At 48.0% G+C, this 25,699-nt stretch overlaps 1 protein-coding gene across 4 annotated transcripts in view; it reads right to left on the bottom strand.

Annotated features, from left to right (window-relative positions):
• The window catches only part of MYRF (myelin regulatory factor), a 188,506-nt gene that overhangs the window by 120,432 nt on the left and 42,375 nt on the right, over window positions 1-25,699 (bottom strand). The window contains exon 1 of one of the 4 annotated variants that reach the window (XM_088454534.1): window positions 15,424-15,680. The exons of the other annotated variants lie outside the window; for them this stretch is intronic. Coding sequence (XP_088310660.1) covers window positions 15,424-15,442 — 19 coding nt within the window. The 5' untranslated portion in view covers window positions 15,443-15,680. Of the gene's footprint in view, window positions 1-15,423; window positions 15,681-25,699 lie in introns of those variants that run through there. 4 annotated transcript variants of the gene reach the window in all.

Here is a 25,699-nt window from a genome sequence, read left to right as displayed (position 1 = left end):
CAGCTTTGTTATACTACCTGGGCACCTGTTATCAGCCCAGTGCAAAGTCCAAGGGCGAGGCGGGCTCTGGAGGTGTGTGCGGGTGGCAAGGCCGGGATTACCCAGCACACAGTGCACTGTAGACATTATAATTTCCGCAGCTAAGCAGCCAGAAAGAGGAAGCAAAAACCAACTCATGTCCCATAGTTTACAACTGAATGGTCTGTTACTATTGTCGCACACACTATCAATTTCTGTTATATCGGCACGGCATGTTCAATATTTACTCACAATCCTGCAAATATTACAAGGTCAGGCCTTAGAAGTCGAAAGGCCAACATAAATAATAAAGGCACACTTACATTAAGGTATGTTGACATACTTATTAACTCTCCTTCATTGTCAGGGAGACTCCCTGAAATAGTAGCAATCTCCCTGTCTCCCTGAAGAGCCTAGCAATCTCCCTGATAGCACCTTACCTCCACTATGTAGCTGTTCTATAAAAGAAAAAAACAGAGATATATACATTCAAATGGGATCATTAGTATAATTTCCCTGCATTGGGTATAAGGCACAATGATCTCTATAGCTACATGCATTTTCTGAAAAGTATCAGTGTGTTTTCATCATCACATAGATCTTACTGACTGCTCTTGGGAGCATTTACATTTGGATGTAAGTCAATTTTAGGACACGCCTCTCAGATGTAGCAGTACACGCCCACTTTACCGCCGCGCTCATAGGTGTTACTTTCACAATCTCCCTGAAATGCTTTTTCAAAAGTAGGTAAGTATGCATAAGTCCACTGTTGAAGTATGGACAAATGAAACATGTGACCCCGCTGCCAGGGCCACCATCAGGGGGGGATTGCCGGTATTGGAGTCCCGGGCCCTGGCTGTCGGAGAGGAGGGCCCGTTTCTACTGCACAGCGCATGCTACTACCCCCCTAAATGAACAGTCAGTGACAGAGGAGGTGCTCTGCCCGCTAGAAACTACCCCGCACTATAAACATGAATGACAGGGGGGCCTGCCCGCTCCACCTCCTACAGCCCGCACATCCGCCCACTTTGCCTCCTATCACTGCCCACCCGCCCGCTTTGCTTCCCACCACTCCAGAGCCATAACTAGACTTTTCGGTGCCCTGTGCCAGAGAGAGCATTGGCACCCCCCTCAATTTTTAAATAGGGACATAAGATTCTGCACCTAAAAAAGGGCCATGGCTGCATGGGGAATGGCCAGGGAAGAGATAGGGGAGGCCAGGAGATGCTGGGGATAAAAGAAGAGGAAGCTACAAGTGAGAATGATAATAAACAGGAAAATTGTCAGGCCCGAACAGCGTCCCCTTCCCTGCGGTGCCCTGTGCCATGGAGCTGGTCGCACTACCCTAGTTAGGGCCCTGCACCACTCTGCCACTTTCCATCCTTTCGCTCTGCCTCCTACCACCCCGACGCAGTCAGGAGTCTCGAGACAGAAGAAGGAGCCGGTAAGTGACTTGCATCATGTCTTCTTGGATGCTGGCTAGGGCTGGGGAGTTGACACAAGGGCTGGAGAGGCAGAAGGAGACTGGCTGGGGTAAGGGAGTCTAGCAGGGCCGAAGATATCGAACAGAATTGTTTTTATGTAGGAAGACAGGGGGGGGGGGACTGTTTTGACAGTCCCGGGCCCCACAATATTTAATGGCAGCCATGCCTGCTGCAGAGTAGCAGGTATAAGCTTGTAGTAGCCCCCACCAGAAAAAAAAAAAGATTGGAGGAACCTGTTTAACAAGGACCACAACGGTCGTGTTATCACTGAGATGGCGATAGCAGCAGATTTGCCATCAACAATGTAGGCACAGATTGATGTAAAGGGAGCGTTTCCAATCACCAGTAGATGTGCATCGTGACATGACCTTAGCAGACCAAAAAGCAGGAGTTTTCGGTGTATTTTTACAATTGACTCTTTATCGTATAACCAAATTAGTCTCTCAGATGCTGAACTGCTTTATGAAAGGAACTTGCTTACACTGATTGGTGTAATATTTTTTTCCAGCATGAAAACAAGGGGCCATACAGCTTTCCATGGATTTCCTATTATATACTGGAACCCACCAGCTGTCTGCATCCATATGTCATTAAACTACCTTGTGCAAACTACGTTTTCCTGGAAGGAGTGAAAGCAGCCTTCATGAACCGACTACACTGTCCCATCCTCTTCCTGAGAGCACAGTGGTGGGATAAGCTGGCTTTTTAATATTAGCATCCCCTGCACTACAGACTAGTTCCTCTCTAGCTACCAAATACAATAGACACTAGTGACCGAGCATGCTTTCCTAGTGTTAATTCTAGCACCCTGCACCGGTTACAACCCGTGCAGTTCTTCTTTCTTGGCTGGGGTGTCGCTCTCTGCTCTGGTGCTTCTAGCACACTCCGCTGATGCAACAAACTACTGAGATACAGACCAGAGTGTGCTAGATGCACCAGAGCAAAGAGCGACACCCCAGGCAGGAAAGAGGAACTGCATGGGTTGTGACAGGTGCAGGGTGCTAGAATGGAGAAGACTTTCCTTTTACACTGTAGGACTTTACATTTTACTCCATCCAGACGTATACAGTATACACTACTCTCCCCTCACAGGACAGACCTTGGATATCTGGCAATAGCACATAAACCAAAAAAACGTCTTCCAATTAACATTACCTAAAACATCTGCCTTCAGCAATGTGCGTAAGACAGCTGATGTAATATTACTATAACCCATTCTGTACCAGAAGAATATTCTTCAAATCCTTTTTTAGTAATTTACTGCTTTACAATATATGAAATTCACTCTCAAGGTCAACACTGTCTATCCCACTGGGGTAAAGACTAGAACTTGGTGCTTAAACCGGGTGTGGGTCATTAGGTCTACATTGTCTAGATAGACAATGTTTGGGTAGACAATGGAAGATAGACAGGCAACAGATAGACAGGGACTGAAGGTCGACAGGTTCTGAAGGTCGACACACTAAAGGCCGACTGGTAACAAGGTCGACAGGTACTGAAGGTCGACAGGCAATAGGTCGACAGGTACAGAAGGTCGACAGGCAATATGTCGACAGGTGCTGAAGGTCGCCATGCAATAGGTCGACAGTGACTGAAGGTCGCCATACTAAATGTCGACTGGTAACAAGGCCGACAGTGATGCAGGTCGACAGGGACTGAAAGTCGACAGGGTCAGAAGGTCGACACTCTAAATGTCAACTGGTAACAAGGTCGACAGTTACGACGGTCGACAGGCAATATGTCGACAGGGACTGAAGGTCGACAGGGTCAGAAGGTCAACACACTAAATGTCAACTGGTAACAAGGTCGACAGGTATGAAGGTCGACATGCAGTAGGTTGACACTCATAGTTAAATGGTTGACACTTTCTTTTTTTTTAGGGTTAGTGTCAGAGTTAGGGTTAGGCACTTACTCCGACGGGTCATCTAGTAACAAGGTCGACAGCTATGAAGGTCAACAGGCAGTAGGTAGACACTCATATAGTCAAATGGTCGACACTTTTTTTTTTTTTAGGGTTAGTGTCAGGGTTAGGGTTAGGCACTTACTCCGACGGTTAGGGACTTACTCCGACGGGTCGACTAGTAACAAGGTCTACAGGAAGTAGGTCGACACACATATAGTCAAATGGTCGACACTTTTTTTTATGGTTAGGGTTAGTGTCAGGGTTAGGCACTTACCCCGACGGTTAGGGTTAGGCACTTACTCCGACGGTTAGGGTTAGGCACTTACCCCGATGGTTAGGCTCTTACTCTGACGGTTAGGGTTAGGCACCAGGAGGGTTAGGGTAAAGATTAGGGCCAAAAAGCAAAACAAACCAGGTGTCGACCATTTGCATGTCGACCATATGAGTGTTGACCTAATGACCATGTCGACCTTGTTACCAGTCATCCTTTAGCGTGTCGACCTTCTGACCCGGTCGACCTCCAGTCCATGTCGACCCACCGCATGTCGACCTTGTTACCTGTCGACCTTTAGTGTGTCGACCGTCGGACCCTGTCGACATTTAGTCCCTGTCGACCTACTGCCTGTCGACCTTTTTACTAGTCAACCTTCAACGTGTCGACCTTCAGTCCCTGTCTATCTATTGCCTTTCTATCTTCCATTGTCTACCCAAACATTGTCTATCTAGACAATGTAGACCCAATGACTGGATACCGCTTAAATCAGGTACATTGTACCAACTTAGGACTTACTCAGTCTACTAAGGGAAGCAAGTATTAATAATTATATGTATATAGCTTTTGACACTGATACAAACCATTTCTGGTGAAATACTTTTACAATATATATTGTCAGGATGGCAAACAAAGTTTAAGCACACATCCAATTATATTTTCTCTATACCTATCACTAATCTAGCAGTTCATAGAATGCCCAGCTTGTCCAGAATCAATTGCCCCATCCACATTAAACACACAGCTTTATAAGCTTCTTCCCATGGGGTCTAACCTAAGTGACAATTGTCATATCCATGTTTTCTTTACCCTGAGTCTGACAGCTCTCACCCCCCTAGATAAAGTTTATTAGAACAGGTAAAGCTGGGTACACAACTATACAATTGTCGGGACGATCACTGATACTGGATGATGGCCAGATGATTGTATAGGTGTAATAATAATAATAATAATAATAATAATAATAATTTTATTTATATAGCGCTTTTCCCCTAAAGGACTCAAAGTGCTTTACATTTACAGTACAAAATACAAAATAAGCTTAAACAAGGGACATTAGTGAAATGCTTGGGTGAATAGGTGAGTCTTGAGTCTATTTTTGAAGGATTCTAGAGTGGAGGCCTCTCGAACTGTGCGGGGAAGTGAGTTCCAAAAGGTTGGAGCCACAAAACTGAAAGCTCGACCCCCAGACGAATTCCGTGAGATTCTAGGTACTGTTAATAGTCCTTGAATCTCACGGAATTCGTATTCGTATTTTCAATACAAAATACTGTGACTTACACATAAGGCCATTAACCAAACCACACCAACATACATCTCTTCACTCATCTCAAAATATCTCCCAACCTGACCTCTCCGCTCAGCACAAGATCTGCGTCTCTCATCCCCACGCATTACTTGCTCCCATTCACGGTTACAAGACTTTCTTCGGGCTGCACCCAATCTATGGAATGCCTCACCACGCACAATAAGACTTACCTCTAGTCTTCAATCCTTCAAGCGTTCCCTGAAAACTCACCTCTTCAGACAAGCTTATCAGATTCCAGAACCGACCACATAACCTTCATAGCTTCCATGTCTTATTACATCCCCTATCATAGTGCACACATAACCTCACGCATTGTCTTTCTTTCACATACTGCTGACATTTAGCTGACATTCCTGTGTGACAGGATCATACAGCCAACAAAGAAACTCTGTATTCTAGCTGGACCAAAATGTAATATATAGCACCTATCCTTGTGTATCAATGCCTATTTCCCTATAGATTGTAAGCTTGCGAGCAGGGCTTTCCTACCAATATGTCTGTTATTACCCTGTTTTGTTCTATAAATGTTTCCAATTGTAAAGTGCAACGGAATATGCTGCGCTATATAAGAAACTGTTAATAAATAAAAACAAAATAAAAATAGGTGTGCACGCAGAAGCATTCGCTGATTAACGGCTTAAAACGCTCCTGCAACTGTTGGATGGGGAAGTTGCATCTTATGTCATATTTTTGATGCCGACCTACTGATCCCGTACACAGGGCCTCATTCAGAGATGTACACAAACCTCCGATGAGGAGCACCTGCGCATTTGCAGAAGAGGTCCTAAACAGTGCCAGATTAAACCCTGTGGAGGGCCCTAGGGAGTCGAAATCTTGGGGCTCTTCTCACAAATTTTCTAATACGTTTTTAATTTTACCAACCAACAATTTTAATGGTTGCACCAAATTTTTTTTACAAACTGACAGCTGACAGACAATGAGCTTTTAAGAGACAACCTGTAATGTGAATCTGCTGTCTATGGTTTATGTACATTCATTTGTTAATGGGTACATTACATGAATACAGTATTTTCTGTATAGAGTCTTTAAAGTAAAGTTTTCGTTTCTTTGAGGTGATTCATTTTTTCTATCTTCTGGAAACAATATAAGAAAGCTTGATTGTAACTTTCTTTCAAGATCAAATCAATATTATTTTGATCTGTTGTCGCGGGGCCACTACATGGCGCAGGGCCCATAGGCCGGTGCCTACTCTGCCTATTTGGTAGTCCGGCACTGGTTTTGAGACGTTGCACGCAGTGCCCCCTGAGCCACAGCCTGTCCATTTGGGGGTGGTGTGGGGGCACTGCCGGCCTCCATTTTGGATAACGGGAGAATGTTGCCCTGTTTTATGGGAGTGTAGAGGCCAGAGTCTGCGTCTGTCTTCGACAACTGAGCTGCAAAGGCCAATCTGGGTAACCTCAGGGTTACTCAAATGGCCGAGGGTGATGATGCGGCTTAGGACACAGCACTTGGATCTGCAATGCTGTCTTTTCTCCTCAGACTTCTACTGCTGCATTAGCATAAGTTAGCATCGCTGCTGCATCCACGGGCACAGCAGGGATGCTAACAGCATCTATCTCTGAAACAGTCCCACTCTGAGCTATTTATAGCTCAGTGTGTACGGGGTCACCTGGGGAGAACTGGGTACACACTACTCGGCTGATCGGGAGCGTTTATCCCGATCAGCCGAGTGACTGCAAAAGGTGTGTACCCAGCTCAAGGCCTCATTGGTAGAACAACCGGATGCCTGCAAGCTGTGAGACAAGACCTTGCTAGAAGTACACTGATAAGAGGATTGAACACAGTGCTAATTTTGCACTATGTACTTTGAAGTCTGTACAGCCATATCAGATATAATATATATGTGCTATAAGAGATTTCATCTGATACAGAAAGAGACTTGCTAAATGTGCCCCTTGGATAATACTCACTATCTCTTCATCAATGCAGCGATACCGACCGGAAAGTAACAAATTATCTCCCTGATAATCTGCAAATCATGACAACTCCATCCACTGTACTTATTTTTATACGATGTAACTTTGATCATTGCTATAAAAAAGGAAAATATCTTGATGACAGATCAGATATATTTCACAAAATGCAGCGTAATATGCAATAAAGCATGCACACAATAACCAGGGTCACCAGCTGTCATAGCGAACACTTTACTCTCTATAGAAATCAACCCCTTCTTTTTTCTCGTACACCCCAAGAACAAGTCTGATTTATTTTAAAATAGTTAATTTTAGGAAAAATCAGTGGGACTTGCTCTGGGATCCTGGTGGCACCCCCCTTAGGACGAATTAAGCAATTAGAAGTTTCCAATTAGCTTAATTACTCCTTAATTACTCACCTTCCGAAGCGGCGTCTTCTGCATCCAGCGCCGAGACACGGTCTCCTATAGCAGGGTGAGTATGTCAGTGTGTGTGAGTGACCCTCGGTGTGTGTGACCTTCCCAGTGTGTGCCCTCCTCCCTGTAACGGGCGCTGAGAGAACTACATCTCCCAGCAGCCCTTGCTCCTCCCACCAGCCCCCGAAGCCTCCAAGCAGTCCCCTCCCCAGTGACAAAATGGATGTTAGGCCACCAGGAGCCGTGGAGACCCCCGGCAGGTAAGTGTAATTTATTTTATTTTTTACATGGTGCAGGGTTTTCAGCTCTGAAAACTCCGCGACCACTTTTTTTTTTATTGGATACCGTGGGTATCGGGAGCGCGTAATCAAAAATTGCCCGCGAGGGGCGCAAGGTTTTTTACCTTGCGCCCAATTGGATATGCCCTTAAATATTTTATTTTATCAAGTTGTTTTTACATGTGGGTGTAATACAGGAGCGGGCAATTGCTTCAGCTACGCTGCCACTCCAGTATCTCCAAGCTCGGTTTCTGCTTCCTACCAACGCAGAACTGATCCACAGTACGCCATCAATGGGAATTAGCCGTCACCATCCAGGAGGTGCTGCAGCAGCGTGTCCATACACAGATCTAGAAGTAAGCAGCTCCTGGTGCAGGAGTCTAGTGTTGGGAGCGAGATGTAGTTATGAGACCGGCTGCCGCGATGCTGCCGGTCTCAATACCTCAGGGGAATCCCGACAAGGGACTTAAGATAGGCGTAGAAATACCGACGCCTATGTTAATCCCGACGCCGGAATGCTGAAGGACGCCAGCCCGAACAAGGAAAGGCCGGGGCACCTAAGGGGGAGGTTAGGGTTTGGCACCCCTAGGGGGGAGTTTTAGGGTTAGGCACTAAGGAGGGAGGGTTAGGTTTATGCACTAACAGAGAAGGTTAAGGTGTGGAGTGGGGAGGGTTAGGGTTAGGCTACAAGAAGTGTCGAAGTCAAATAATTGAATATGATCGCACACAATTATCTGATGATCTGGTCATCTATAGTCTGATGTCGAATAAACAACGACGCTACTTTGGAGAACTGAGACATGCCCCTGATGACACCGTATGAATCAACCAATGACCAGGCAAACCAGAAGCAAGAACCAATGGAAACCTGTAAACTAGTTACCGTATATACTCGAGTATAAGCCGAGTTTTTCAGCACAAAAAATGTGCTGAAAAAGTACCCCCTCGGCTTATACTCTAGTGAAGTGTAGCGCTGACCGGACGGAGTTCGGTCAGCGCTACACACTGCCAAACACACAGCCGCCGGAGCCGGCAGCTGTGTGTTTGCTGTAATCAGCAGCCGCTGAGAGTCTGTCAGACTCTCAGCGGCTGCTGCTGCTCCCACTGCAAAGCGCCCGGAGGAGCGGACAGCGGCGGGACCAGGAGCGGGAGTTTCAGGTAAGTGTTTATTTTTTTTTTATTCTTACCACATCTCTCTCTACTAGGGGGGGGGGGGGGGACTACAGGGGGCGATTACTACAGGGGGCATTATCAGGGGGCGATTACTACAGGGGGCACTAAAAGGGGGGATTACCACTGGGGGAACTACAAGGGGGGGATTACTACAGGGGGCACTACCAGGGGGGGATTACTGCAGGGGGCACTAAAAGGGGGGATTACCACTGGGGGAACTACCAGGGGAGGATTAATACAGGGGGTACTACCAGGGGGGGATTACTACTTGAGGCACTGAAAGGGGGGATTACCACTGGGGGCACTACCAGGAGGGATTACTACTGGGGGCACAACCAGGGGGAATTACTACTGGGGGCACTACCAGCTGCTGCCATTTCCCACACTAGGCTTATACTCGAGTCAATAACTTTTCCCAGTTTTTTGGGGTAAAAGTAGGTACCTCGGCTTATATTCAGGTCGGCTTATACTCGAGTATATACGGTACTTTGTTAACGTAGAACTCTTACAAAGCACAAATAGGGAAGGGAAGATTTGGAATACCCCAAACACTGGTACAAACAGGAAATGAGAATCAGTAAGGTGATAGAAATACTCCACAAATCGTTAATAAATGTAACTAGTCATATGAATAAAGATTAGAGGAAGTAGAGGTGCGCCCAGAAGAGTAATAATATGGATAAAAAAAGGAAGGAAAGCAAGTACTCTATTGGTTTGGGGCACAAATTCTACCTGATAAATATAAAATATAACTTTTAATGATGGAGGTTAAAACCTCTACAAAAAAGAGGAAATAGGACAACATTTACATACAATAATAAACATGTACGAATGTGAGCCTACAAAGGCCGTCAAATACCACTAGGACAACACATAAATATTGCTACAAACATGTAAATAAAAACATAAATACCACAAATATCAATGATATCAGTGATCCACGTGTGTGTTAAAGAATATGCTTCTCAATTAGTACGTGAAAGATCAAGGATCACTGAATCATATAGCTAAGTATTGTTGAGTAATCAAAAAATCATTGTGAAAATATAGAAATAATGCAAATAATCAAGGGTTAATTCCTCTATATCATAAGTGACCATATGCCACCGCCTACATGTACCTTCTAATTCGTGTTTCTGAATTGAAACAATGTACAAAACTCCTGGCTCAAAAGAGATAGTATACAATCCTATATATGTAATATCATGAGTAACGTGATGTAGTACCAGGGGACCATTCAAATATGATCCAATATGAGCTGTCAGTGTACACCAATACAGTAAACATGAAAATTATATATAGTGTGTCTATCCAGTGACACTCGTATATCAATAAATCATTATATCCATAAAATCGAGAAGGATATAGGTGTTAATAGTTCACAAGGAATTGTCCAGTGACTTTCACTATAAACAGCATGGTGTACTTGTACATAAACAGCAAGTATGATATGATCGTAAGGTGCTAATTTACAGGTACAGAAAGAATAAACGTATAGTGCAGATACCACTCACTAACAGCAAGGGGAAAGGTGGCTGCTGTGTCCCATGTACTGATAGTATAGAATGGGACATGAGTGGACCCTCCACATATACTATGAGGGTATGAGATAGGTAGATGGCACCCACTATAATCCCCCTGTTGCTCATATTGGAACATATTGGATCATATTTGAATGGTCCCCTGGTACTACATCACGTTACTCATGATATTACATATATAGTAGGGATGAGCGGGTTCGGTTCCCTGAGAACCGAACCCACCCGAACTTCGGGGATCCGGGGCGATCCGAGCCCAAGCTCGGATCTCCCTGTCTGCCCCGGATCCCTCTCCCGAGGCAAAACCTCGAGATCTGCTGTCGGATCTCGAGGTTTTGCCTCGAGCGGCCATTTAAAAAAAAATGCCTTTGCCTTTAATGGGCAAAGTGCTGATTGGCTGACAGAGCCGTCTGTCACGGCTCTCAGCCAATCAGCATTATGGTGCTCATTTGCATGTAGCACGGACTCGTGAGATCCGTGCTACATGCATCTGTGTGATTGACAGTGACACAGAGCACAGATGGGTCAGTGAGACCCGTCTGTGCTGCTGTGTATTTCAATGACACAGATGCACGCACGGACCAGGAGATCCGTGCTACTTGCATCTGTGTCATTGACACAGAGCACTAACGGGTCCGTGAGACCCGTCTGTGCTGCTGTGGTAAATAAAAAAAAAAAAACCTGTGTAAAAAGAGAAAAAAATGGCGTCCTCCCCCCCAAAAAAAGAGCAACCAGCCCCGGGCATTAGTGACCCAGTGCTGGGTGTGCTTAAATACAGGGGACAAACGACATAGGGGTCCCCTGTACTTAAACACAACCAGCACCGGGCTAGTCAGAACCAGAGCTGGTTGCCAAAATACGGGGGACAAACGACGTAGGGGTCCCCCGTATTCTGCGCAACCAGCTCTGGGCTCTGATCCGGTCCTGGTTCTGGAAATACAGGGGAAAAAAATGAGTAGGGTTCCCCTGTATGTTCCAGAACCAGCACTGGACTTTTTCTAGCGGGGGGCTGATGCCACAGCCAGGGGAGCCCTTTCACCGGGCCCCCCAGCCGCAGCATCAGCCCTGACCGCTAGTCAGCCCAGGCCGGGGATCCCTGGAGAGCTGGGGACCCCCCCAATAAAGGGGTCACCCTCTCCAGGGCACCCCAGGCCCAGGCTGATAGCCCGGGGCTATCCCCGCCACCCCTGGTGGCGGTGGGTGGCGGGTTGATTGTGTGGTGTGGTGTAAATAAAGAATATCAAACATTGTCTTTACAAGTAGAACTGCAAGTCCCAGCAAGCCTGCCCCGCATGCTGGTACTTGGAGAACCACAAGTACCAGCATGCAGGGCATTAAGGGCCCACTAGTACCTGTAGTTCACCTGTAAAAAAATGTTTAAAAAAAACACAGGACACACACACCGTGACAGTATAAGTTTATTAAACATACATACACACACACACACACACACACATGTACACATACTCACCTATGTAACCTGTAGCATCGGTCCACTTGTCCGGTAAAGTATCCCTAGGGGACCTGTGAAAAAAAACATACTCACCATCTCCTATGCGAGGTTCTGTCCTCTTCGTTCCAAAGTAGGCATCCCCGGACTTGGCAAAAAAAAAAAACGAAAACGCGATCCACGAACTTAGTACCGTTCTATAGAACGGTACTTCCCGAATGAGAGCTTAGCGGCGGGGTATCACCATGGAAACCCCGCTGCTAAGCGTTCATTGGCTGAGAGAGGCCATCTCCCGTCTCTCTCAGCCAATGAACGGCTCCCTCCATTGTAGTCAATGCTGGGAGCCGCAAGGTTATTAAAGTTTACCCTGCGGTTCCCACCATTGACTACAATGGAGGGAGCCGTTCATTGGCTGAGAGACGGGAGATGACCTCTCTCAGCCAATGAACGCTTAGCAGCGGGGTTTCCATGGTGATACCCCGCCGCTAAGCTCTCATTCGGGAAGTACCGTTCTATAGAACGGTACTAAGTTCGTGGATCGCGTTTTCGTTTTTTTTTTTTGCCAAGTCCGGGGATGCCTACTTTGGAACGAAGAGGACAGAACCTCGCATAGGAGATGGTGAGTATGTTTTTTTTCACAGGTCCCCTAGGGATACTTTACCGGACAAGTGGACCGATGCTACAGGTTACATAGGTGAGTATGTGTACATGTGTGTGTGTGTATGTATGTTTAATAAACTTATACTGTCACGGTGTGTGTGTCCTGTGTTTTTTTAAACATTTTTTTTACAGTTGAACTACAGGTACTAGTGGGCCCTTAATGCCCTGCATGCTGGTACTTGTGGTTCTCCAAGTACCAGCATGCGGGGCAGGCTAGCTGGGACTTGCAGTTCTACTTGTAAAGACAATGTTTGATATTCTTTATTTACACCACACCACACAATCAACCCGCCACCCACCGCCACCAGGGGTGGCGGGGATAGCCCCGGGCTATCAGCCTGGGCCTGGGGTGCCCTGGAGAGGGTGACCCCTTTATTGGGGGGGTCCCCAGCTCTCCAGGGATCCCCGGCCTGGGCTGACTAGCGGTCAGGGTTGATGCTGCGGCTGGGGGGCCCGGTGAAAGGGCTCCCCTGGCTGTGGCATCAGCCCCCCGCTAGAAAAAGTCCAGTGCTGGTTCTGGAACATACAGGGGAACCCTACTCATTTTTTGTCCCCTATATTTCCAGAACCAGGACCGGATCAGAGCCCAGAGCTGGTTGCGCAGAATACAGGGGACCCCTACGTCGTTTGTCCCCCATATTTTGGCAACCAGCGCTGGTTCTGACTAGCCCGGTGCTGGTTGTGCTTAAGTACAGGGGACCCCTACGTCGTTTGTCCCCTGTATTTAAGCACACCCAGCACTGGGTTACTAATGCCCGGGGCTGGTTGCTCTTTTTTGGGGGGGTGCACGCCATTTTTTTCTTTTTTTACACAGGTTTTTTTTTTTTTTTTTTACCACAGCAGCACAGACGGGTCTCACGGACCTGTCATTGCTCTGTGCCAATCACACAGATGCATGTAGCACGGATCTCCCGGGTTCGTGCTACATGCAAATGGGCACCATAACGCTGATTGGCTTCCTGTCTGCCACTGCAGTGCCACTCCTAGATGGGCCACGTGTTTGTGCCGCCCCCTTGTGTCGCTTAGCATAGTCATCCAGCTTCCTCGGTACAACCTTTTGGCCTAAAAACAATATTGTGAGGTGTGAGGTGTTCAGAATAGAGTGGAAATGAGTGGAAATTAATGTTATTGGGGTTATTAATAGCGTAGGAACAAAAAAAGGCCCATTTATGTGATTTTAGCGGGTTTTTTTTATTTTTTAAGAAAAAATCCAGATCCAAAACACAAAACCCAGAACCCAAAACACGGAAGGGTGGTTTTGGCAAAACCAATCCAGATCCAAAACACGAAGAAAGATCCAGATCCAAAACCAAAACACGAAAAGTGTCCGGTGCACACCCCTAATATATAGGATTGTATACTATCTCTTTTGAGCCCGGAGTTTTGTGCGTTGTTTCAATTTAGAAACACAATTTAGAAGGTACATGTAGGCGGTGGCATATGGTCACTTATGATATAGAGGAATTAACCCTTGATTATTTGCATTATTTCTATATTTTCACCATGATTTTTTGATTACTCGACAACGCTTAGCAATATGATTCAGTGATCCTTGATCTTTCACGTACTAATTGAGCAGTATATTCTTTAACACACACATGTGGATCACTGATATCATTGATATTTGTTTTTATTTACATGTTTGTAGCAATATTTATGTGTTGTCCTAGTGGTATTTGACGGCCTTTGTAGGCCCACATTCGGACATGTTTATTATTGTATGTAAATGTTGTCCTATTTCCTCTTTTTGTAGAGGTTTTAACCTCCATCATTAAAAGTTATATTTTAACGTAGAACTCTGTAAGGTATATAAGCTGCGACCCGACTCCAGAGTACAGTCATCCTCTTTGATGATCACAGACTTCTGGATTGATGACTGTATACTGGGACCAGTGCGCATGCGTATGTATCGGCTTGTACTATTGATTGCTTTTTACTCCAATTGTTAATTCTTTCACCGTGTTACTTTTTCTTTACATAAATAACTTTTTGTGCTGTGGAACCACACGATTGGACTGGAAAGCAATTCTTTCTTAAGCGACTTGCAGCACTAAATAGTGACTAGCGACTATTAGGAATCAATAGAAGGGAGGGTTAGGGGAGAGGAGGCATCTCGACAGCCGGCATTACATACCGATTCCGTTAACCTCTTACAGCGCAGTAGGAGGAGTCAGTAACATACAGTTACTGATGGTAAAAAGGTTATACCTATACCCCAGGAGTGGCACAGTCATCCCACCAGGTTGTAAATAATAGTGACCCTGTACTGGGGGGCATACTGTAGTAAGCATTCAGTCACACTCGTCTTGATTTACAACCACAGATCTAATTACAGTATGTGAATCCTACAATTATTCAACTACTTGTATTATTATAATACATCACTTCTCCTGGCTAAAGTTACTGAAGTCATCTGTCATTTCATTAAGGGAATATTTGAGGATATAAGCAAAAGCAAGCAGTGTAATATTTAAAGCTTACAACTTCCCTATAGATTGTAAGCTTGCGAGCAGGGCCCTCCTACCTATATATCTGTCTGTTATTACCCAGTTTTGTTCTATTAATGCTTACAATTGTAAAGCGCAACGGAATATGCTGCGCTATATAAGAAACTGTTAATAAATAAATAATTATAAAACTAAATAAAATAAAAACATAAATGCAAATACATAAACACATTATAACTGACAATATACATTAATAGTTAAATAGTACAAGACATTATAAGTACAAAAGATCAACATTAAATGTACAAACACATTAGCAGGTATGATTTAGGCTATTCCCTACAGATTTGGGTTGGCATTGTAAAAATCCAGACTATACTAACACAAAAGGTCTGCTTCACTGCACATGCTGGAATACAATCCAGGGCAATGGTTCATAAAGCATTGCCTTATAAAACATCACACATCTATCAAAGTGAGTAATGGAAACAAACAATCCTATAAAAATTCCTGTCCACAGGGTCATTGACCCCCGTTACCTGCTCTGATCCAAAGCATTCTGGCCTGCACATCAGCTTCTGACCTCTCTCCCACACCTGCTCCTAGTTCTATCCATCCAGGCTAGGCAAGAACTCCAGGCCCCCTCCGGAGGGGCGTGCTGCTACTGCTGCAGCCACTTGTTCCTGCAGGCTTGGGAGAGGATTTGGGTTTGGAAAGGGATTACATTAGGGGCAGTCATGTGTTACAGCTGTACCAGGACGGCCGGGTTCCCTCTGTCACCAGCTCACGCCGGGAGTACAACTTTTCCAAAAAGCTCCTTAGGGACAGGGTGACAGCTTACTGTATTTCACCAGAGAGCAGTCCACAAATCAACAAATCATGTTGTAATGGATGGGTCTGTTTGCATGCAGGGAAAAATACCCGGAGTTTGTTTTTCTTTGGTTGGTTTGCATATAGCCTACAAATATTGGGCAGACTTATTTATACACTGATGTAGAACTTAGCAAGGACATGCCCCTTCCCAACTCTAAATCCTTCCATGGATGTGACATTTTCCTACTCTGGCTACTCTCCTCAAATCCAACTAAACATGGCTGCTGAAGCAGTGGATTTGTGATTGTAAATGCAGAAGAGTGTGCCCCTTTTATGCCATCACTTTACTGTAGGTTACCTCCTAGTCTCCACCCTGATATACCCAGGGATAGTAAACCCCTTCTCAAGTGTTAGTGTCGTGTTAAATTAACCCCACAGCTAACTGCAGTTTACGCGGTTTTACAGCGCGGGAAAAAGCTATTTAATTGAATAGCTTTTCCCCGCGCAGTGGGGATTTTGGATGGAAATTAGTCGTGGGGACAACCCCGCGGCTAATTGAATCTGCCCCTTGGCTTGGCGTGTGCACAGTAAAAGATTTCTGGACCTTTCGCACATCCGCAGTAGAAAAATATCGCTCAACAGAGTAAACAATTGCCGGATCGAGTGACCCGGCAATCCAACCCAGGTAACTTGCAGGGTTTAACACAGGAATAACCCGTGAAACCCTGCAGTGTAAATGGCACGATCCGGGTCATGGTGACCCGGATCGTGCCAGGTGCCTGCCGATTATCCGGCTTCAGTGGCACTTGGAGATGACGTGATCTCCAAGTGTCCACTTCAACTCTGGGTCTCTGCAGACCCGGCTCCGGTGTGAACGGTGCTGACTCAGGAATATCCTGGGTTGGCGCCGGGGAAATTCCGGGTCTGATCCGGATTGGAACCCTGTTCCAACCTCCGGGTCAGACCCGGAATTTCGGTATAAAAGCAGTATAACTGGGTAACTGGGGTATCTTCCATACTCTCTAGCAGAGTATCTGACTGGCATGTGTTACTGGAAAATTTGCATTTAAGCTATTGATTTCAACCTGCTGTAAGGTATATGATACAGTAGTGGGACCAGGCTGTGCGAAGACTAGGATTTGGCAGTAAAGGCACAATTTAGACACATTCTGCTATGGAGTGTATCTAACAACCAATCAGAGGGAGGTTATATTTCCAAAATAGACAGTATGGGTATATTTTGCACAATAAACAACAGAAAAGTCCACATTGGTGAATTGATATAGAGCATGCTTGCTGACATTCTGGGGGCAGTCAGAATGCAAAGCGGGGGGGGGGGTATCGCGTGTCATAAGGGCAGGAGGGGGCGTGAACGGGACATTGCTGGCATTAGGGGCAGAGCGGGGGAGTGACCATGCGATCTCGTTATCATGGCCCAACACCTGCTACACAAAGCCGAGATTACCGGCATTGTGAAGCAGGGTGTGGGGCCATGATAACGCGATTCGGTACAAATCACGTAATTGCCCCCCTTCCCGTCCCCGTTGCAAGGGTGTTTGAGGGGATGGAAGTGGAGGTTTTCGCGGGGTAGGCGGGATTCTTGCCTGTTTTTCCGGGTGGCCGGGAGCTCCACTAGATTTTAGGAAGCCTCACAGCCATTCCGGACAAGTAGGCAAGTATGATGTAGAGGCTGGTCCACTATAGACAGTAGGCTGCATAGAGAGGTTACATTCTTTACCATCATGTATATTTCCAGTGTGTTACTGCAATCACAGAAATGTTGGTATAGAGCATTGTACTAGGGATCCTCCTAAAGTGGGAAGTACGTCATACTTGCCTACTATCCTGGGACGTCCCCCACTCCGCTCCCCCTTGTAAGTGGGTGGTCCGGTGACGTGATTATTCATCATGGCCCGTCCCCAGCTGTACAATGCCAGTAATCTCGGCATTGTGTAGCGGAAGCGTGGCTGTGATGACGTGATCGCGCAGTCGCACCCCCCGTCTGCCTCCAGACTGTCGGCAACTCTGGAGTACATCTATGTAGGAAGTACGTCTATGTAGGAAGTACGTCTATGTAGGCATTACCTAGATAAACAGGAGCATTTGCTCCTAGTAAATGAGCATTAGGGGAATATTTACTAAAGGTGAATTTTAATCGATTTAAATTGATAAAAATTGTTCAACATCAATGTCGTGTTTCTGACACATATACTCGGCTATTTTTCCGGAAAAATAGGTACAGGAACTGTTCGTGGAGCTATAGAAAAATAGCGCTTTGGTCGGATTTCTCCTCGCATCCCCAGGGGGGGTGCAAGAAGAAATCCTTAGCGCGCCCAAACAGCGCGGTGAATTGAATAGCTGCGGGAGCTCCCTATTCAACATCGCGTTGAATTTAATTCCCCCCCCCGGGAGAGATAACCACTTCGGGAACTAAACCTAAAATAGTACATCCATCATGCATGGTATTCTTGCAACTTTTCCACTTTGGGTGAAATCTCTAATTCACGGTTGGCATAGTGGATAGCATTACTGCCTCACAGCACTGAGATCTTGGTTAATTACCCACCAACGTCCTATCTATGTGGAGTTTGTATGTTCTTCCATGTTAGCATGGGTTTCCTCCAAGTTCCCTCTTACAATCCAAAAACCTACTGGTAGGTTAATTGGAAGAAATAGAGAATGTAAAAAAAACACAATTGATGGGCGCTGCCTAAAACCAATCCCTGTGTATGAAACACGGGCCCTCATTCAGAGCCGCTCGTTAGCGGCAGTACGCTCGTTCCGAGCGATGTTTGCACATCTGCGCATGCGTACGGTTTTTAGTACGCATGCGCGAACCAGTCAGTGCGGCCGAAAATCTTATGTACGCTATATAGCGAGTGCCTGCTATTTTGAGTGACAGAATGAGGCGTATGTGGGTGGTAACAGGGGAAGGTGCTTGAAAATGGGGAGTGGAGATCCGAACGCAGGCGTGCTTAAAGGTCAAAACGGGCGTTTTATGGGTGTGTATATTTAAAACAGCAGCGTCATTGACCACGTCACTGGGTTATTTTATAGCCAGAACTGCACGCAAATTTGTGGTAGCAAACACCAACCACAAGAATAGCGAGCAGTTCATACGCTGGTCGATGTACTCGATTAATCTAATAAATAGCGGACATGACATATGGTGCGAGCGGCCAGGGGGCGTTTTTAACAAATAAACGAGCGTATGTTTTGCTCGCTCATTCAGACTTAGAGGTGTGAACAGACTGCAATGTGCGTACGGATCATTTGAATAGCCACCCCTTGTTTTTAAACGAACGCCTCTGAATCAGGCCCACAGTCCCCAAAAACTGGTAATCAAAATCAATACACAAGCATAAAAAATATATATATACACATAGTGTTCACTCTAGTTCTGGCGGCAGGCAGGGCGCCGGAGCCAGAGAGGGCACCTTTGTGCGCGCGCGCGTCCAGAAAGGGAGCGTGGCCATTGAAAAGGGGATGCATCCCCTTTTCGTCACTCTTGGGGGCGTGCCCGGAACTTACGGACACGCCGGACAGCCCCCTATCGCTGCAGACAGGGAGAATAGATGCCGGCGTCTATTCTCCGGCGGTGACCGGGTCACCGCACATTTCTCCACCCACGGGACACTGCGACCCGCGGGTGAAGACTGCATACGCAGGCTGTGAGGGCAGGGTGTTTTGTGCCCTCCAGAAGGAGTGCAGAGCTCTGCGCCCCGCTAAAACAGCCTAGTGGGAACGCTATACACATATAAGTTGGGTAGTCCCCCAGGAAAAATATGAAAAATAAACTAAAAAATGGCTTTTTAGAGCATATGGCGCAAAATTGCAGTATTAGATTGCCCAAAAAAATGACATGCATAAAATATGTGATATGGTAAGAACTTACCCTTGTTATCTCTATTTCTACGAAGTCCATAGGGTTCCACAGGATACCTTGGGGTATAGGTGTGACGTCAGTCATCGGGCACCAAAGAGTTAAGCTTTCAGCCTCCCAGGATGCACTAGGTCCCCCTCCTATACCCCGCCCCCGAGCCAAGGCATCTCAGTTAATTACCAAGCCATAGGCCGGAGGAGGAGAAGGAAGAGAGAGAACAAAGATCTGGACACATACAAGAATCACATTCTCACCAGAGGGAGACGGAAAACCGGTGACCAGAGCAAAGCCCATCTGCAGCACAGGTACGACAGGGCGGGAGTCCTGTGGAACCCTATGGACTTCGTAGAAATAGAGATAACAAGGGTAAGTTCTTACCATATCTCATATTTTCTACTTCAGGGTCCATTGGGTATCCACAGGATACCTTGGGGATGTCCCAAAGCAGTATCCTTTAAGGGTGGGGACGCTCCTGTGCAGAAAGGAGAATCCGTCGCCCGAAGGAAGCATCCAGAGAGGCGAAGGTGTCAAACCTGTAATACCTCACGAAGGTATGGACAGAGGACCACGTAGCAGCCTTGCAGATCTGGACTGCAGAGGCACCACGTCGAGCTGCCCACGAAGGACCCACAGACCTAGTGGAATGAGCCTTCACAGAAGGAGGAACCGGCAGGCCTTCATGAAGATAAGCTTCAGAAATAGCCATACGGGTCCAGGCTGCCAAAGTTTGCTTTGAAGCAGGCCAACCCTTTTTACGGAAGCCATAGAGGACAAACAAAGCGTCCGACTTCCTAAACGAAGAAGTGCGGTCAACATAAGTCCTTAAGGCCCGCACAACATCCAAAGAGGCCTCACCCACGGAAAGACCTGGTGAGTTAAAGGCCGGAACAACGATTTCCTCGTTAACATGAAACTGGGAAACAACTTTGGGAATAAACTCGGGCCTAGTGCGGAGCACTGCCCTGTTCCCATGAAAAACCAAGAAAGGGGATCTACAAGAAAGAGCCCCTAACTCAGAAACACGTCTGGCCGAAGCAATAGCCAGAAGGAAAACAGTCTTAGCTGTTAGCCATTTAAGATCCACTGAGCCCAGTGGTTCAAACGGCGGTCCTTGGAGAGCCCTCAGGACCACAGCCAAATCCCAAGGCGTCACAGGTGGAACAAAGGGCGGCTGAATGCGGACAACACCTTGCATAAAGGTGCGCACATCCGGGATTGTAGCAATCCTACGGTGAAACCAGACAGACAGGGCCGAAACCTGTACCTTCAAAGAAGCAAGGCGAAGCCCATGATCTAGTCCCGCTTGTAGGAAGGTGAGAATCCGAGACAGACGAAACTCCTGCAGTGCATAACCTCTCGGTCGACACCACTGGAAGAACGTATGCCACACGCGATGGTATATCCTCGCGGAAGACGGTTTCCGAGCTCGCAACATGGTACGCACCACAGAGCTGGAAAACCCCCGGGACCTCAGCATGGCCGTCTCAACAGCCACGCCGTCAAAGACAGCCGAGTCAGGTCCGGGTGAAGACAAGGACCCTGAGACAGAAGGTCCGGTCGTAGCGGCAACCGCAGAGGACTGACCACGGACAGACCCTGAAGGTCTGAGAACCAGTGCCGTCTGGGCCACGCGGGAGCTATCAACAGGAGCGTCCCTCCTTCCTGTTTGAATTTCCGGATTACCCGTGGAAGAAGGGAGACCGGAGGGAACAGGTATGCGAACCGGAACGTCCACCAGACGGACAGAGCATCCACCAGAGACGCCCCTTCGTCTCTTGTGCGAGATCCGTACACCGGCAACTTGTTGTTGTGCCGGGACGCCATGAGGTCAATCTCTGGAAGACCCCACCTGTCCACCAGCAGTTGAAAAACGTCCGGGTGCAGGGACCATTCCCCCGGATGAACGTCCTGGCGACTTAGAAAGTCAGCCTCCCAATTTAGCACTCCCGGGATGAAGACCGCTGATATGGCCGGAATATTGCGCTCCGCCCAAACCAGGATCCGAGAGACCTCTACGAGAGCCGCCCGACTGCGGGTTCCTCCTTGCCTGTTTATGTAGGCCACGGTGGTAGCGTTGTCCGACTGGACCTGTACCGGGTGACCCTGGAGAAACCGATGTGCCTGCTGGAGAGCATTGAAGACCGCACGGATTTCCAAGATATTTATGGGAAGTTCCGCTTCTGTCGGCGTCCACCTGCCCTGGAACAAGTGTGGACCCAAAACCGCTCCCCAGCCCCGAAGACTGGTGTCCGTTGTCAACAGGACCCAATTTGGAACCCAGAACAGACGTCCCTTGTTGAGGTGGGTCGTCTGTAACCACCAAGCAAGGGACAGGCGAACTTCCGGGGTGAGCACAATCGTCTGGGACTTCAGAGACTGAGGCAGCCCGTTCCACTTGGACAGGATCAGGTGCTGCAGAGGTCTGGAGTGAAACTGGGCGTATTCCACCATGTCGAACACCGACACCATGGAGCCCAGTAACCTCATCGCCGAATGTAGGGACACCCGGCGGCTGTGCAGACAACTGCGCACCCTTGACTGTAAAGCAGACATCTTGTCCACCGTCACGAAGATCCTTTGCTGTCCCGAGTCCAATAAGGCTCCAAGATGCAGAATCCTCCGAGACGGGATTAGAGTGGACTTCTGCCAGTTGATTAGCCAGCCGTGCCGTTGCAGCAGTGCAATGGTCAGGTCCAAGTGGCGTAACAGGAGCTCTGGAGATCCTGCCACCAATAACAGGTCGTCCAAGTACGGCAACATGCGGACTCCCTGCAGCCGCAGAGAAGCCGCCATGACTGCCATCACCTTGGTGAAAACCCGTGGTGCTGTCGCCAGGCCAAAAGGTAACGCCCGAAACTGGAAGTGGTCGCTGCGGATTGCAAACCTGAGGAACTGTTGCGCAAAAGAATAGGGACATGCAGGTAAGCGTCCTGTATGTCCAATGACACCATGTAGTCCCCAGGTTCCAGCGCCAGAATGATGGACCGTAGGGTCTCCAACCAAAACTTCGGTACCCGCAAAGACCTGTTGAGTGCTTTGAGGTTGAGAATCGGACGATACGACCCATTGGGTTTCTGTACCAAAAAAAGACTTGAATAGAAACCCTGGCCCCTCTGGGAGAATGGAACAGGCACTATAACTCCAGCCTGGAGCATAGTGTGCAATACCTTCCGCAGCTCCGTAGCCTTGTTCCGGTCTGATGGTAGACCCGTGGTGAAGAATCGAGCCGGGGGTCTGTGCCGGAAGGAGAGGGCGTACCCGTGGGAGACCACCTCCAGAACCCAAGTGTCTGTCGTAGTGGTCGACCAACACTGGGCGAACTGCAGCAGGCGGCCTCCCACCCTGGGAGGCCCGGACCGTCAGGCCGCAGGCTTGTCATCTGGCTTGGGGGCCGGACGTCTGGTACTCCATGTCTGCTTCCAGGGCTTGACCGATTTCTTAGGGCCAGCCTGTCGAGGGAACGACTGTGGTTTGGGCCTGCCCTGGGCCCTAGATGACCGAAAGGACGATGGTCCAGAACCAGAAGGAGCAGCGGCCGACGGGAGACAAGCCGATTTGGCTGCCGCCAGCGTGGCCACAATCTTATCCAGATCCGGACCGAAGAGAACTTCTCCGGTAAACGGCAACGCCTTTTTGGAATCTGCGTCCGCCTTCCAGGATCGCAGCCACAAGGTGCGACGAGCAGCTACCGCTGCTGAAGAAATCCTAGACACCAGAGTACTAATGTCTAGGGCCGCCTTGTTGATGTAGGTGGCCGAATCACGGAGATTGCCAATCAACTCCGCCTGTTCGGCCGGACAGTCGGAAACAAAAGAAGCCTCTAATGAATCCGCCCAGCGCTCCATCGCTCTGACAACCCAGCAAATGGCCATAGCCGGCCGTGCTGCCCCCCCCGCAAGGGAATAAGCGGACTTCAGGCAGATCTCCACCTTGCGGTCCGTAGCATCCTTAAGGGAGGACATGGATGGCATCGGCAATGTGGCACTACGGACAAGACGGGTCACGTGAGAATCCACCTGTGGAGGGGATTCCCACTTTGCAAAATAATTATCCGCGAACGGATAAGCCACCGCCAGGCGTCTCTGCGGCTGGTATCTTTTGCCAGGCTGTTTCCACGCCTCCTCTAAATGGTCCACCAACTGACCTGAAAGAGGAAAGACTGTGGCATCGCCCTTCACATCTTTGAAAAAGGCATACTTAGATTTAGCCGCTGGGGGAACTTCGTCCTCAATCACCAAGGCTGTGCGGACAGCCCGAATAAGTCCAGGAATATATACTTTGGACTTAGCATCAGCGTCCTTAGCATGGAGAGGTTCCTGATCGTAAGGATCCAGAATCTCCCCATCATCAGACGTCCCCTCGTCATCCTCATAAGGAGCCGACAGAGACGCCACCGGCCGTTTATGCGGCCGCATCACAGACTCCCCTTGCAACACATCCGACAAGTGCTGTACAGAACTCGTCAGGGAGTTAACCCACGCTGGCTCCTGAGAAAGCGGGGAAATAGGGAGACTGTGGGGTACCACCAATTGTCGTGGGACACCCTGCATGGGTGACGACACCACTGACTGCTGGGACAAACCCATCGGTGTAAACGCGGGCTGCGGAGCTAACTGGCCACTAAGGCTGTAAGCGCTTGAGCGAAACAAGCCCAGGGCGGCTCCTGTACCGGTGCAGTAACCGTAAGAGGCCGCGCCATAGACAAACACTGCCGGCAGAGGCCCTCCGCGCTACCCTCCCCCTCCGCTAACGGTACTTTACACGTAGTACACTTTAGCCGGAGGGGAAAATCACTTTCAGACATGATGGCAACACGTATGTGACCCCTCTCACCAATTATATATTTAAGAGGCGAGAGACCACCCTGCAGCACCGCACCGCAAGGGCTTAGCAGAAAAAACAGGGACAGTATAAAGCTGACAGTTTAGAAAAAAAGTTACAGGCAGCAGCGCTAGCACAGTCACATACAATGCAGAGAAATAACAATTCCTGCACTAACAGCGCTGATCACTCAACTACACAGACACAGGGCCTGGTAGGACACAGCGCTGCATACACAGACCTGACCACAGCGGAGGAGAGGTATGCGGGGGGACCGAGACCACGATGCTTCCAATGCAGGCTCCCAACCCTGCTGTGACCCCAGATGTCCACCAGCATCCCCGGATCAGTACCGGCGTTCTGGTACCGGCGGGGTGTAGGGAAGACAGCATGGACGTCAGGACTGACTGTCCATGCTGTTCATCCAGATGTGCAGCCACAGCTGCATGAAGAAAAAAAGTTTCAGGGGCTCTTCTAAGCCCCCCTCTAGCAGGTGCCTCCGACTACGGCCGGGCACCAAACGAAACTGAGATGCCTTGGCTCGGGGGCGGGGTATAGGAGGGGGACGTAGTGCATCCTGGGAGGCTGAAAGCTTAACTCTTTGGTGCCCGATGACTGACGTCACACCTGTACCCCAAGGTATCCTGTGGATACCCTATGGACCCTGAAGTAGAAATATATGAATAAATTAATACTGTGGGCTGTATTTATTAACATTATTTTGACTAAAATAAAGTGAAAAAGGATGTTTTCACACACTTTTCACATTATTTTAGTATAACCTATAGTTATTACAGGGCAATTGGAGTACAATTCTACTCCAACCCCTAATTATCACTTATTTTTAGTAAGCAGATCGCATTTCCCATAATTATAATGGGAAATGTGATCTGGCAAAAGTTACTAAAAATAAATTGTGAAAAAATACCGGGGAAAGCCCTGTGATAATAACGCCACCTGGAGGTGGGTTATCCAGGGTCTCCCTTGGTTATCGGACTCCTGCTCTACTCTAACGGGCAGAGCAGAGCCCGGAGCCGGCCCCAGTGATCAGCTGTTTGGTCTAAACAGACCCACACTCTGATCACTGCTAAAAAAAATAGTAAAAAAATAAAACTTACATGAGTCCAGGGACCGGTGATCGGGGCTCCGGGTGATGTCCTCCCTCCGGTCAGCTGGTCTCCCAGCCTGCACTGGGACCCGGTCGTCAGCTGACCAGAGCGACGGAGTACATCACCGGAGCACCGATCACTGCAGGTAAGTGTAATTAAGGGAGGGGGGGGTCGCAGGTGGGTCCGTGA

The sequence above is a fragment of the Taudactylus pleione genome, unplaced genomic scaffold (genome assembly GCF_031769625.1).
Source record: "Taudactylus pleione unplaced genomic scaffold, aTauple2 ptg000619l, whole genome shotgun sequence".
NCBI lineage: Eukaryota > Metazoa > Chordata > Amphibia > Anura > Myobatrachidae > Taudactylus > Taudactylus pleione.
This window is presented reverse-complemented; position numbering and strand designations above follow the sequence as displayed.